Source organism: Vicugna pacos, chromosome 8 (assembly GCF_048564905.1).
Source record: "Vicugna pacos chromosome 8, VicPac4, whole genome shotgun sequence".
NCBI lineage: Eukaryota > Metazoa > Chordata > Mammalia > Artiodactyla > Camelidae > Vicugna > Vicugna pacos.
In genome coordinates this window covers 19,021,130-19,033,390 of record NC_132994.1, presented here as the reverse complement: position 1 = coordinate 19,033,390, position 12,261 = coordinate 19,021,130, and the positions used below count along the sequence as shown (strand labels likewise).

At 56.5% G+C, this 12,261-nt stretch overlaps 1 protein-coding gene across 1 annotated transcript in view; it reads left to right on the top strand.

Annotated features, from left to right (window-relative positions):
• Window positions 1-12,261, top strand: part of LOC140697662 (uncharacterized) — a 98,585-nt gene that overhangs the window by 42,254 nt on the left and 44,070 nt on the right. The window contains exons 43-58 of the mRNA XM_072965609.1: window positions 162-300; window positions 749-807; window positions 1,708-1,846; window positions 2,295-2,353; window positions 3,254-3,392; window positions 3,841-3,899; window positions 4,800-4,938; window positions 5,399-5,457; window positions 6,358-6,496; window positions 6,945-7,003; window positions 7,904-8,042; window positions 8,513-8,571; window positions 9,472-9,610; window positions 10,071-10,129; window positions 11,030-11,168; window positions 11,617-11,675. Coding sequence (XP_072821710.1) covers window positions 162-300; window positions 749-807; window positions 1,708-1,846; window positions 2,295-2,353; window positions 3,254-3,392; window positions 3,841-3,899; window positions 4,800-4,938; window positions 5,399-5,457; window positions 6,358-6,496; window positions 6,945-7,003; window positions 7,904-8,042; window positions 8,513-8,571; window positions 9,472-9,610; window positions 10,071-10,129; window positions 11,030-11,168; window positions 11,617-11,675 — 1,584 coding nt within the window. The remainder of the gene's footprint in view (window positions 1-161; window positions 301-748; window positions 808-1,707; window positions 1,847-2,294; window positions 2,354-3,253; window positions 3,393-3,840; window positions 3,900-4,799; window positions 4,939-5,398; window positions 5,458-6,357; window positions 6,497-6,944; window positions 7,004-7,903; window positions 8,043-8,512; window positions 8,572-9,471; window positions 9,611-10,070; window positions 10,130-11,029; window positions 11,169-11,616; window positions 11,676-12,261) is intronic.

The window sequence follows — 12,261 nt, the reverse complement described above, 5'->3', positions numbered from 1 at the left end:
TTTCGTGTGTCTTCCCAGCTGTTGGCCAGGGTGATGCCTGTGGTTTGACACAGGCAGTGACTGGTTGCTGCCTCACCGAACTGACAGACTGAATGGCCAAGTGCAGGAGTCGGATGGTTTCTCAAGGTGGGTTGTGGGGTTCCTTTGCTTTGTTTTTACAGGAAGGGGTGCCCGAGCCCAAAGCAGAACGGGACGGCACCCGTGCTGAGACACTCGTCGCTGACGAAGGCGCTCCAGACGAGACAGCCGAAGACGAGACCCTGCCGTCTGTGCTTGCGGCAGAGCAACCTGATGAGTCCGGTAGGTTGGTGAACATCCACGGAGGTTGACTGTTCTCCTGTGTGTGCTTAAAGGCTACTGTGGGGCGGGGAAGGGTGTAGCTGGTGGGTAGATGGGTGGCATGCTTCGGATGCAGGAGTTCCTGGGTCCCATGGCCAGGACCTCCTTTCAAAGGAAGAAGCCAAATGGCGATCTAAGATACCTCAAGGCTGTAGGTCCACATACCCCATGCAGTACTCCCGTTTTGTTTTCCTTCTGCCCACTGTCTCCACACATACCCCCAACACAAGCAGGCCTTCCCTCAAGAAACTGCCTCAGTCCTCTGAAATGCTCTTGGGCCACGTTAGTTTACGGAAAGCTTCTTGGGTGGAGTTAGGCTTCAAGTGTGTGTGTGTGTGTGTGTGTGTGTGTGTGCAGGTCAAAGTGGTCAGTGATGTCTCTGAATAATCTGTGTGACTGCACCCTCTAGGTGAAGAGTCACCTTTCCCCTCGGGACCGGAGGAGGACGCACGCACCCCTGGCGAGGAGGTACCATCTCGTTTTCTTGACTTACGTCGTCTTGTAGCACCTAGCCGTCGAGGGTCCCTAGTGCACATGAGCGGATGGATGCATCGCCCCTGCGTCCCAACGTTTGCGTTTTCCCGTCGCGGTTCTTGACTCCCCTTTTGTAATCCAAGCTCACTAAGTCACTCTGTGCTTTCGGTCTCGCCAGGGCACAGTACACTTGTGTTAGTTCTCCACGCTCCCCTACAGAGAGCGGTGTCTGTGTCTCCATTCTTTACTTGCACTGCTTTTCCCTGGTAGGTTAGTCCAAGTCACTGCATATAGATAGCTCCCCGTGCCAGTTCGGTCAGGTTTCAGAGGTCTCCCGCTTCGCCTTGTCGTTTTGGCCCTCCTCGGTTTCGATGAGTGGCTGGTGCCTCAGTTTACTGAGTCTTGCCAGTGGGGTCTTCCCATTCCGTTCCCACCCAAGTGTGTTCCCGGTGTTCCGTGTGACTTCCCGTGCCGTTTCCCACCTCGTCCTTTGGCTCAAGCTGCCCCTCCTCGAGTCCCTCAGCCTGCCCCCTCTGCGCTCGGCCTGCCTTTGAAGACACGGTGCGGTCTTCCCAGCGTTCCCCGAGCCGAGCCCTGCCCCAGACTCTTCTGTCCTTTGTGCCCTGCCTGTCCGTTCGCGTCGGCTGTCGATAGGCTGCTGAATGGCCCTTTGCCGTGCTGATGGGTGTTCCCGTGTCCCTGCGTCTGGTAACAACACGGAGCAGAATGTGTCTTTCGTGTGTCTTCCCAGCTGTTGGCCAGGGTGATGCCTGTGGTTTGACACAGGCAGTGACTGGTTGCTGCCTCACCGAACTGACAGACTGAATGGCCAAGTGCAGGAGTCGGATGGTTTCTCAAGGTGGGTTGTGGGGTTCCTTTGCTTTGTTTTTACAGGAAGGGGTGCCCGAGCCCAAAGCAGAACGGGACGGCACCCGTGCTGAGACACTCGTCGCTGACGAAGGCGCTCCAGACGAGACAGCCGAAGACGAGACCCTGCCGTCTGTGCTTGCGGCAGAGCAACCTGATGAGTCCGGTAGGTTGGTGAACATCCACGGAGGTTGACTGTTCTCCTGTGTGTGCTTAAAGGCTACTGTGGGGCGGGGAAGGGTGTAGCTGGTGGGTAGATGGGTGGCATGCTTCGGATGCAGGAGTTCCTGGGTCCCATGGCCAGGACCTCCTTTCAAAGGAAGAAGCCAAATGGCGATCTAAGATACCTCAAGGCTGTAGGTCCACATACCCCATGCAGTACTCCCGTTTTGTTTTCCTTCTGCCCACTGTCTCCACACATACCCCCAACACAAGCAGGCCTTCCCTCAAGAAACTGCCTCAGTCCTCTGAAATGCTCTTGGGCCACGTTAGTTTACGGAAAGCTTCTTGGGTGGAGTTAGGCTTCAAGTGTGTGTGTGTGTGTGTGTGTGTGTGTGTGCAGGTCAAAGTGGTCAGTGATGTCTCTGAATAATCTGTGTGACTGCACCCTCTAGGTGAAGAGTCACCTTTCCCCTCGGGACCGGAGGAGGACGCACGCACCCCTGGCGAGGAGGTACCATCTCGTTTTCTTGACTTACGTCGTCTTGTAGCACCTAGCCGTCGAGGGTCCCTAGTGCACATGAGCGGATGGATGCATCGCCCCTGCGTCCCAACGTTTGCGTTTTCCCGTCGCGGTTCTTGACTCCCCTTTTGTAATCCAAGCTCACTAAGTCACTCTGTGCTTTCGGTCTCGCCAGGGCACAGTACACTTGTGTTAGTTCTCCACACTCCCCTACAGAGAGCGGTGTCTGTGTCTCCATTCTTTACTTGCACTGCTTTTCCCTGGTAGGTTAGTCCAAGTCACTGCATATAGATAGCTCCCCGTGCCAGTTCGGTCAGGTTTCAGAGGTCTCCCGCTTCGCCTTGTCGTTTTGGCCCTCCTCGGTTTCGATGAGTGGCTGGTGCCTCAGTTTACTGAGTCTTGCCAGTGGGGTCTTCCCATTCCGTTCCCACCCAAGTGTGTTCCCGGTGTTCCGTGTGACTTCCCGTGCCGTTTCCCACCTCGTCCTTTGGCTCAAGCTGCCCCTCCTCGAGTCCCTCAGCCTGCCCCCTCTGCGCTCGGCCTGCCTTTGAAGACACGGTGCGGTCTTCCCAGCGTTCCCCGAGCCGAGCCCTGCCCCAGACTCTTCTGTCCTTTGTGCCCTGCCTGTCCGTTCGCGTCGGCTGTCGATAGGCTGCTGAATGGCCCTTTGCCGTGCTGATGGGTGTTCCCGTGTCCCTGCGTCTGGTAACAACACGGAGCAGAATGTGTCTTTCGTGTGTCTTCCCAGCTGTTGGCCAGGGTGATGCCTGTGGTTTGACACAGGCAGTGACTGGTTGCTGCCTCACCGAACTGACAGACTGAATGGCCAAGTGCAGGAGTCGGATGGTTTCTCAAGGTGGGTTGTGGGGTTCCTTTGCTTTGTTTTTACAGGAAGGGGTGCCCGAGCCCAAAGCAGAACGGGACGGCACCCGTGCTGAGACACTCGTCGCTGACGAAGGCGCTCCAGACGAGACAGCCGAAGACGAGACCCTGCCGTCTGTGCTTGCGGCAGAGCAACCTGATGAGTCCGGTAGGTTGGTGAACATCCACGGAGGTTGACTGTTCTCCTGTGTGTGCTTAAAGGCTACTGTGGGGCGGGGAAGGGTGTAGCTGGTGGGTAGATGGGTGGCATGCTTCGGATGCAGGAGTTCCTGGGTCCCATGGCCAGGACCTCCTTTCAAAGGAAGAAGCCAAATGGCGATCTAAGATACCTCAAGGCTGTAGGTCCACATACCCCATGCAGTACTCCCGTTTTGTTTTCCTTCTGCCCACTGTCTCCACACATACCCCCAACACAAGCAGGCCTTCCCTCAAGAAACTGCCTCAGTCCTCTGAAATGCTCTTGGGCCACGTTAGTTTACGGAAAGCTTCTTGGGTGGAGTTAGGCTTCAAGTGTGTGTGTGTGTGTGTGTGTGTGTGTGTGCAGGTCAAAGTGGTCAGTGATGTCTCTGAATAATCTGTGTGACTGCACCCTCTAGGTGAAGAGTCACCTTTCCCCTCGGGACCGGAGGAGGACGCACGCACCCCTGGCGAGGAGGTACCATCTCGTTTTCTTGACTTACGTCGTCTTGTAGCACCTAGCCGTCGAGGGTCCCTAGTGCACATGAGCGGATGGATGCATCGCCCCTGCGTCCCAACGTTTGCGTTTTCCCGTCGCGGTTCTTGACTCCCCTTTTGTAATCCAAGCTCACTAAGTCACTCTGTGCTTTCGGTCTCGCCAGGGCACAGTACACTTGTGTTAGTTCTCCACACTCCCCTACAGAGAGCGGTGTCTGTGTCTCCATTCTTTACTTGCACTGCTTTTCCCTGGTAGGTTAGTCCAAGTCACTGCATATAGATAGCTCCCCGTGCCAGTTCGGTCAGGTTTCAGAGGTCTCCCGCTTCGCCTTGTCGTTTTGGCCCTCCTCGGTTTCGATGAGTGGCTGGTGCCTCAGTTTACTGAGTCTTGCCAGTGGGGTCTTCCCATTCCGTTCCCACCCAAGTGTGTTCCCGGTGTTCCGTGTGACTTCCCGTGCCGTTTCCCACCTCGTCCTTTGGCTCAAGCTGCCCCTCCTCGAGTCCCTCAGCCTGCCCCCTCTGCGCTCGGCCTGCCTTTGAAGACACGGTGCGGTCTTCCCAGCGTTCCCCGAGCCGAGCCCTGCCCCAGACTCTTCTGTCCTTTGTGCCCTGCCTGTCCGTTCGCGTCGGCTGTCGATAGGCTGCTGAATGGCCCTTTGCCGTGCTGATGGGTGTTCCCGTGTCCCTGCGTCTGGTAACAACACGGAGCAGAATGTGTCTTTCGTGTGTCTTCCCAGCTGTTGGCCAGGGTGATGCCTGTGGTTTGACACAGGCAGTGACTGGTTGCTGCCTCACCGAACTGACAGACTGAATGGCCAAGTGCAGGAGTCGGATGGTTTCTCAAGGTGGGTTGTGGGGTTCCTTTGCTTTGTTTTTACAGGAAGGGGTGCCCGAGCCCAAAGCAGAACGGGACGGCACCCGTGCTGAGACACTCGTCGCTGACGAAGGCGCTCCAGACGAGACAGCCGAAGACGAGACCCTGCCGTCTGTGCTTGCGGCAGAGCAACCTGATGAGTCCGGTAGGTTGGTGAACATCCACGGAGGTTGACTGTTCTCCTGTGTGTGCTTAAAGGCTACTGTGGGGCGGGGAAGGGTGTAGCTGGTGGGTAGATGGGTGGCATGCTTCGGATGCAGGAGTTCCTGGGTCCCATGGCCAGGACCTCCTTTCAAAGGAAGAAGCCAAATGGCGATCTAAGATACCTCAAGGCTGTAGGTCCACATACCCCATGCAGTACTCCCGTTTTGTTTTCCTTCTGCCCACTGTCTCCACACATACCCCCAACACAAGCAGGCCTTCCCTCAAGAAACTGCCTCAGTCCTCTGAAATGCTCTTGGGCCACGTTAGTTTACGGAAAGCTTCTTGGGTGGAGTTAGGCTTCAAGTGTTTGTGTGTGTGTGTGTGTGTGTGTGTGTGTGTGTGTGTGCAGGTCAAAGTGGTCAGTGATGTCTCTGAATAACCTGTGTGACTGCACCCTCTAGGTGAAGAGTCACCTTTCCCCTCGGGACCGGAGGAGGACGCACGCACCCCTGGCGAGGAGGTACCATCCCGTTTTCCTGACTTACGTCGTCTTGTAGCACCTAGCCGTCCAGGGTCCCTAGTGCACATGAGCGGATGGATGCATCTCCCCTGCGTCCCAACGTTTGCGTTTTCCCGTCGCGGTTCTTGACTCCCCTTTTGTAATCCAAGCTCACTAAGTCACTCTGTGCTTTCGGTCTCGCCAGGGCACAGTACACTTGTGTTAGTTCTCCACGCTCCCCTACTGAGAGCGGTGTCTGTGTCTCCATTCTTTGCTTGCACTGCTTTTCCCTGGTAGGTTAGTCCAAGTCACTGCATATAGATAGCTCCCCGTGCCAGTTCGGTCAGGTTTCAGAGGTCTCCCGCTTCGCCTTGTCGTTTTGGCCCTCCTCGGTTTCGATGAGTGGCTGGTGCCTCAGTTTACTGAGTCTTGCCAGTGGGGTCTTCCCATTCCGTTCCCACCCAAGTGTGTTCCCGGTGTTCCGTGTGACTTCCCGTGCCGTTTCCCACCTCGTCCTTTGGCTCAAGCTGCCCCTCCTCGAGTCCCTCAGCCTGCCCCCTCTGCGCTCGGCCTGCCTTTGAAGACACGGTGCGGTCTTCCCAGCGTTCCCCGAGCCGAGCCCTGCCCCAGACTCTTCTGTCCTTTGTGCCCTGCCTGTCCGTTCGCGTCGGCTGTCGATAGGCTGCTGAATGGCCCTTTGCCGTGCTGATGGGTGTTCCCGTGTCCCTGCGTCTGGTAACAACACGGAGCAGAATGTGTCTTTCGTGTGTCTTCCCAGCTGTTGGCCAGGGTGATGCCTGTGGTTTGACACAGGCAGTGACTGGTTGCTGCCTCACCGAACTGACAGACTGAATGGCCAAGTGCAGGAGTCGGATGGTTTCTCAAGGTGGGTTGTGGGGTTCCTTTGCTTTGTTTTTACAGGAAGGGGTGCCCGAGCCCAAAGCAGAACGGGACGGCACCCGTGCTGAGACACTCGTCGCTGACGAAGGCGCTCCAGACGAGACAGCCGAAGACGAGACCCTGCCGTCTGTGCTTGCGGCAGAGCAACCTGATGAGTCCGGTAGGTTGGTGAACATCCACGGAGGTTGACTGTTCTCCTGTGTGTGCTTAAAGGCTACTGTGGGGCGGGGAAGGGTGTAGCTGGTGGGTAGATGGGTGGCATGCTTCGGATGCAGGAGTTCCTGGGTCCCATGGCCAGGACCTCCTTTCAAAGGAAGAAGCCAAATGGCGATCTAAGATACCTCAAGGCTGTAGGTCCACATACCCCATGCAGTACTCCCGTTTTGTTTTCCTTCTGCCCACTGTCTCCACACATACCCCCAACACAAGCAGGCCTTCCCTCAAGAAACTGCCTCAGTCCTCTGAAATGCTCTTGGGCCACGTTAGTTTACGGAAAGCTTCTTGGGTGGAGTTAGGCTTCAAGTGTGTGTGTGTGTGTGTGTGTGTGTGTGTGCAGGTCAAAGTGGTCAGTGATGTCTCTGAATAATCTGTGTGACTGCACCCTCTAGGTGAAGAGTCACCTTTCCCCTCGGGACCGGAGGAGGACGCACGCACCCCTGGCGAGGAGGTACCATCTCGTTTTCTTGACTTACGTCGTCTTGTAGCACCTAGCCGTCGAGGGTCCCTAGTGCACATGAGCGGATGGATGCATCGCCCCTGCGTCCCAACGTTTGCGTTTTCCCGTCGCGGTTCTTGACTCCCCTTTTGTAATCCAAGCTCACTAAGTCACTCTGTGCTTTCGGTCTCGCCAGGGCACAGTACACTTGTGTTAGTTCTCCACACTCCCCTACAGAGAGCGGTGTCTGTGTCTCCATTCTTTACTTGCACTGCTTTTCCCTGGTAGGTTAGTCCAAGTCACTGCATATAGATAGCTCCCCGTGCCAGTTCGGTCAGGTTTCAGAGGTCTCCCGCTTCGCCTTGTCGTTTTGGCCCTCCTCGGTTTCGATGAGTGGCTGGTGCCTCAGTTTACTGAGTCTTGCCAGTGGGGTCTTCCCATTCCGTTCCCACCCAAGTGTGTTCCCGGTGTTCCGTGTGACTTCCCGTGCCGTTTCCCACCTCGTCCTTTGGCTCAAGCTGCCCCTCCTCGAGTCCCTCAGCCTGCCCCCTCTGCGCTCGGCCTGCCTTTGAAGACACGGTGCGGTCTTCCCAGCGTTCCCCGAGCCGAGCCCTGCCCCAGACTCTTCTGTCCTTTGTGCCCTGCCTGTCCGTTCGCGTCGGCTGTCGATAGGCTGCTGAATGGCCCTTTGCCGTGCTGATGGGTGTTCCCGTGTCCCTGCGTCTGGTAACAACACGGAGCAGAATGTGTCTTTCGTGTGTCTTCCCAGCTGTTGGCCAGGGTGATGCCTGTGGTTTGACACAGGCACTGACTGGTTGCTGCCTCACCGAACTGACAGACTGAATGGCCAAGTGCAGGAGTCGGATGGTTTCTCAAGGTGGGTTGTGGGGTTCCTTTGCTTTGTTTTTACAGGAAGGGGTGCCCGAGCCCAAAGCAGAACGGGACGGCACCCGTGCTGAGACACTCGTCGCTGACGAAGGCGCTCCAGACGAGACAGCCGAAGACGAGACCCTGCCGTCTGTGCTTGCGGCAGAGCAACCTGATGAGTCCGGTAGGTTGGTGAACATCCACGGAGGTTGACTGTTCTCCTGTGTGTGCTTAAAGGCTACTGTGGGGCGGGGAAGGGTGTAGCTGGTGGGTAGATGGGTGGCATGCTTCGGATGCAGGAGTTCCTGGGTCCCATGGCCAGGACCTCCTTTCAAAGGAAGAAGCCAAATGGCGATCTAAGATACCTCAAGGCTGTAGGTCCACATACCCCATGCAGTACTCCCGTTTTGTTTTCCTTCTGCCCACTGTCTCCACACATACCCCCAACACAAGCAGGCCTTCCCTCAAGAAACTGCCTCAGTCCTCTGAAATGCTCTTGGGCCACGTTAGTTTACGGAAAGCTTCTTGGGTGGAGTTAGGCTTCAAGTGTTTGTGTGTGTGTGTGTGTGTGTGTGTGTGTGTGTGTGTGTGTGTGTGTGCAGGTCAAAGTGGTCAGTGATGTCTCTGAATAACCTGTGTGACTGCACCCTCTAGGTGAAGAGTCACCTTTCCCCTCGGGACCGGAGGAGGACGCACGCACCCCTGGCGAGGAGGTACCATCTCGTTTTCCTGACTTACGTCGTCTTGTAGCACCTAGCCGTCGAGGGTCCCTAGTGCACATGAGCGGATGGATGCATCGCCCCTGCGTCCCAACGTTTGCGTTTTCCCGTCGCGGTTCTTGACTCCCCTTTTGTAATCCAAGCTCACTAAGTCACTCTGTGCTTTCGGTCTCGCCAGGGCACAGTACACTTGTGTTAGTTCTCCACGCTCCCCTACTGAGAGCGGTGTCTGTGTCTCCATTCTTTGCTTGCACTGCTTTTCCCTGGTAGGTTAGTCCAAGTCACTGCATATAGATAGCTCCCCGTGCCAGTTCGGTCAGGTTTCAGAGGTCTCCCGCTTCGCCTTGTCGTTTTGGCCCTCCTCGGTTTCGATGAGTGGCTGGTGCCTCAGTTTACTGAGTCTTGCCAGTGGGGTCTTCCCATTCCGTTCCCACCCAAGTGTGTTCCCGGTGTTCCGTGTGACTTCCCGTGCCGTTTCCCACCTCGTCCTTTGGCTCAAGCTGCCCCTCCTCGAGTCCCTCAGCCTGCCCCCTCTGCGCTCGGCCTGCCTTTGAAGACACGGTGCGGTCTTCCCAGCGTTCCCCGAGCCGAGCCCTGCCCCAGACTCTTCTGTCCTTTGTGCCCTGCCTGTCCGTTCGCGTCGGCTGTCGATAGGCTGCTGAATGGCCCTTTGCCGTGCTGATGGGTGTTCCCGTGTCCCTGCGTCTGGTAACAACACGGAGCAGAATGTGTCTTTCGTGTGTCTTCCCAGCTGTTGGCCAGGGTGATGCCTGTGGTTTGACACAGGCAGTGACTGGTTGCTGCCTCACCGAACTGACAGACTGAATGGCCAAGTGCAGGAGTCGGATGGTTTCTCAAGGTGGGTTGTGGGGTTCCTTTGCTTTGTTTTTACAGGAAGGGGTGCCCGAGCCCAAAGCAGAACGGGACGGCACCCGTGCTGAGACACTCGTCGCTGACGAAGGCGCTCCAGACGAGACAGCCGAAGACGAGACCCTGCCGTCTGTGCTTGCGGCAGAGCAACCTGATGAGTCCGGTAGGTTGGTGAACATCCACGGAGGTTGACTGTTCTCCTGTGTGTGCTTAAAGGCTACTGTGGGGCGGGGAAGGGTGTAGCTGGTGGGTAGATGGGTGGCATGCTTCGGATGCAGGAGTTCCTGGGTCCCATGGCCAGGACCTCCTTTCAAAGGAAGAAGCCAAATGGCGATCTAAGATACCTCAAGGCTGTAGGTCCACATACCCCATGCAGTACTCCCGTTTTGTTTTCCTTCTGCCCACTGTCTCCACACATACCCCCAACACAAGCAGGCCTTCCCTCAAGAAACTGCCTCAGTCCTCTGAAATGCTCTTGGGCCACGTTAGTTTACGGAAAGCTTCTTGGGTGGAGTTAGGCTTCAAGTGTTTGTGTGTGTGTGTGTGTGTGTGTGTGTGTGTGTGTGTGCAGGTCAAAGTGGTCAGTGATGTCTCTGAATAACCTGTGTGACTGCACCCTCTAGGTGAAGAGTCACCTTTCCCCTCGGGACCGGAGGAGGACGCACGCACCCCTGGCGAGGAGGTACCATCCCGTTTTCCTGACTTACGTCGTCTTGTAGCACCTAGCCGTCCAGGGTCCCTAGTGCACATGAGCGGATGGATGCATCGCCCCTGCGTCCCAACGTTTGCGTTTTCCCGTCGCGGTTCTTGACTCCCCTTTTGTAATCCAAGCTCACTAAGTCACTCTGTGCTTTCGGTCTCGCCAGGGCACAGTACACTTGTGTTAGTTCTCCACGCTCCCCTACTGAGAGCGGTGTCTGTGTCTCCATTCTTTGCTTGCACTGCTTTTCCCTGGTAGGTTAGTCCAAGTCACTGCATATAGATAGCTCCCCGTGCCAGTTCGGTCAGGTTTCAGAGGTCTCCCGCTTCGCCTTGTCGTTTTGGCCCTCCTCGGTTTCGATGAGTGGCTGGTGCCTCAGTTTACTGAGTCTTGCCAGTGGGGTCTTCCCATTCCGTTCCCACCCAAGTGTGTTCCCGGTGTTCCGTGTGACTTCCCGTGCCGTTTCCCACCTCGTCCTTTGGCTCAAGCTGCCCCTCCTCGAGTCCCTCAGCCTGCCCCCTCTGCGCTCGGCCTGCCTTTGAAGACACGGTGCGGTCTTCCCAGCGTTCCCCGAGCCGAGCCCTGCCCCAGACTCTTCTGTCCTTTGTGCCCTGCCTGTCCGTTCGCGTCGGCTGTCGATAGGCTGCTGAATGGCCCTTTGCCGTGCTGATGGGTGTTCCCGTGTCCCTGCGTCTGGTAACAACACGGAGCAGAATGTGTCTTTCGTGTGTCTTCCCAGCTGTTGGCCAGGGTGATGCCTGTGGTTTGACACAGGCAGTGACTGGTTGCTGCCTCACCGAACTGACAGACTGAATGGCCAAGTGCAGGAGTCGGATGGTTTCTCAAGGTGGGTTGTGGGGTTCCTTTGCTTTGTTTTTACAGGAAGGGGTGCCCGAGCCCAAAGCAGAACGGGACGGCACCCGTGCTGAGACACTCGTCGCTGACGAAGGCGCTCCAGACGAGACAGCCGAAGACGAGACCCTGCCGTCTGTGCTTGCGGCAGAGCAACCTGATGAGTCCGGTAGGTTGGTGAACATCCACGGAGGTTGACTGTTCTCCTGTGTGTGCTTAAAGGCTACTGTGGGGCGGGGAAGGGTGTAGCTGGTGGGTAGATGGGTGGCATGCTTCGGATGCAGGAGTTCCTGGGTCCCATGGCCAGGACCTCCTTTCAAAGGAAGAAGCCAAATGGCGATCTAAGATACCTCAAGGCTGTAGGTCCACATACCCCATGCAGTACTCCCGTTTTGTTTTCCTTCTGCCCACTGTCTCCACACATACCCCCAACACAAGCAGGCCTTCCCTCAAGAAACTGCCTCAGTCCTCTGAAATGCTCTTGGGCCACGTTAGTTTACGGAAAGCTTCTTGGGTGGAGTTAGGCTTCAAGTGTGTGTGTGTGTGTGTGTGTGTGTGTGTGCAGGTCAAAGTGGTCAGTGATGTCTCTGAATAATCTGTGTGACTGCACCCTCTAGGTGAAGAGTCACCTTTCCCCTCGGGACCGGAGGAGGACGCACGCACCCCTGGCGAGGAGGTACCATCTCGTTTTCTTGACTTACGTCGTCTTGTAGCACCTAGCCGTCGAGGGTCCCTAGTGCACATGAGCGGATGGATGCATCGCCCCTGCGTCCCAACGTTTGCGTTTTCCCGTCGCGGTTCTTGACTCCCCTTTTGTAATCCAAGCTCACTAAGTCACTCTGTGCTTTCGGTCTCGCCAGGGCACAGTACACTTGTGTTAGTTCTCCACACTCCCCTACAGAGAGCGGTGTCTGTGTCTCCATTCTTTACTTGCACTGCTTTTCCCTGGTAGGTTAGTCCAAGTCACTGCATATAGATAGCTCCCCGTGCCAGTTCGGTCAGGTTTCAGAGGTCTCCCGCTTCGCCTTGTCGTTTTGGCCCTCCTCGGTTTCGATGAGTGGCTGGTGCCTCAGTTTACTGAGTCTTGCCAGTGGGGTCTTCCCATTCCGTTCCCACCCAAGTGTGTTCCCGGTGTTCCGTGTGACTTCCCGTGCCGTTTCCCACCTCGTCCTTTGGCTCAAGCTGCCCCTCCTCGAGTCCCTCAGCCTGCCCCCTCTGCGCTCGGCCTGCCTTTGAAGACACGGTGCGGTCTTCCCAGCGTT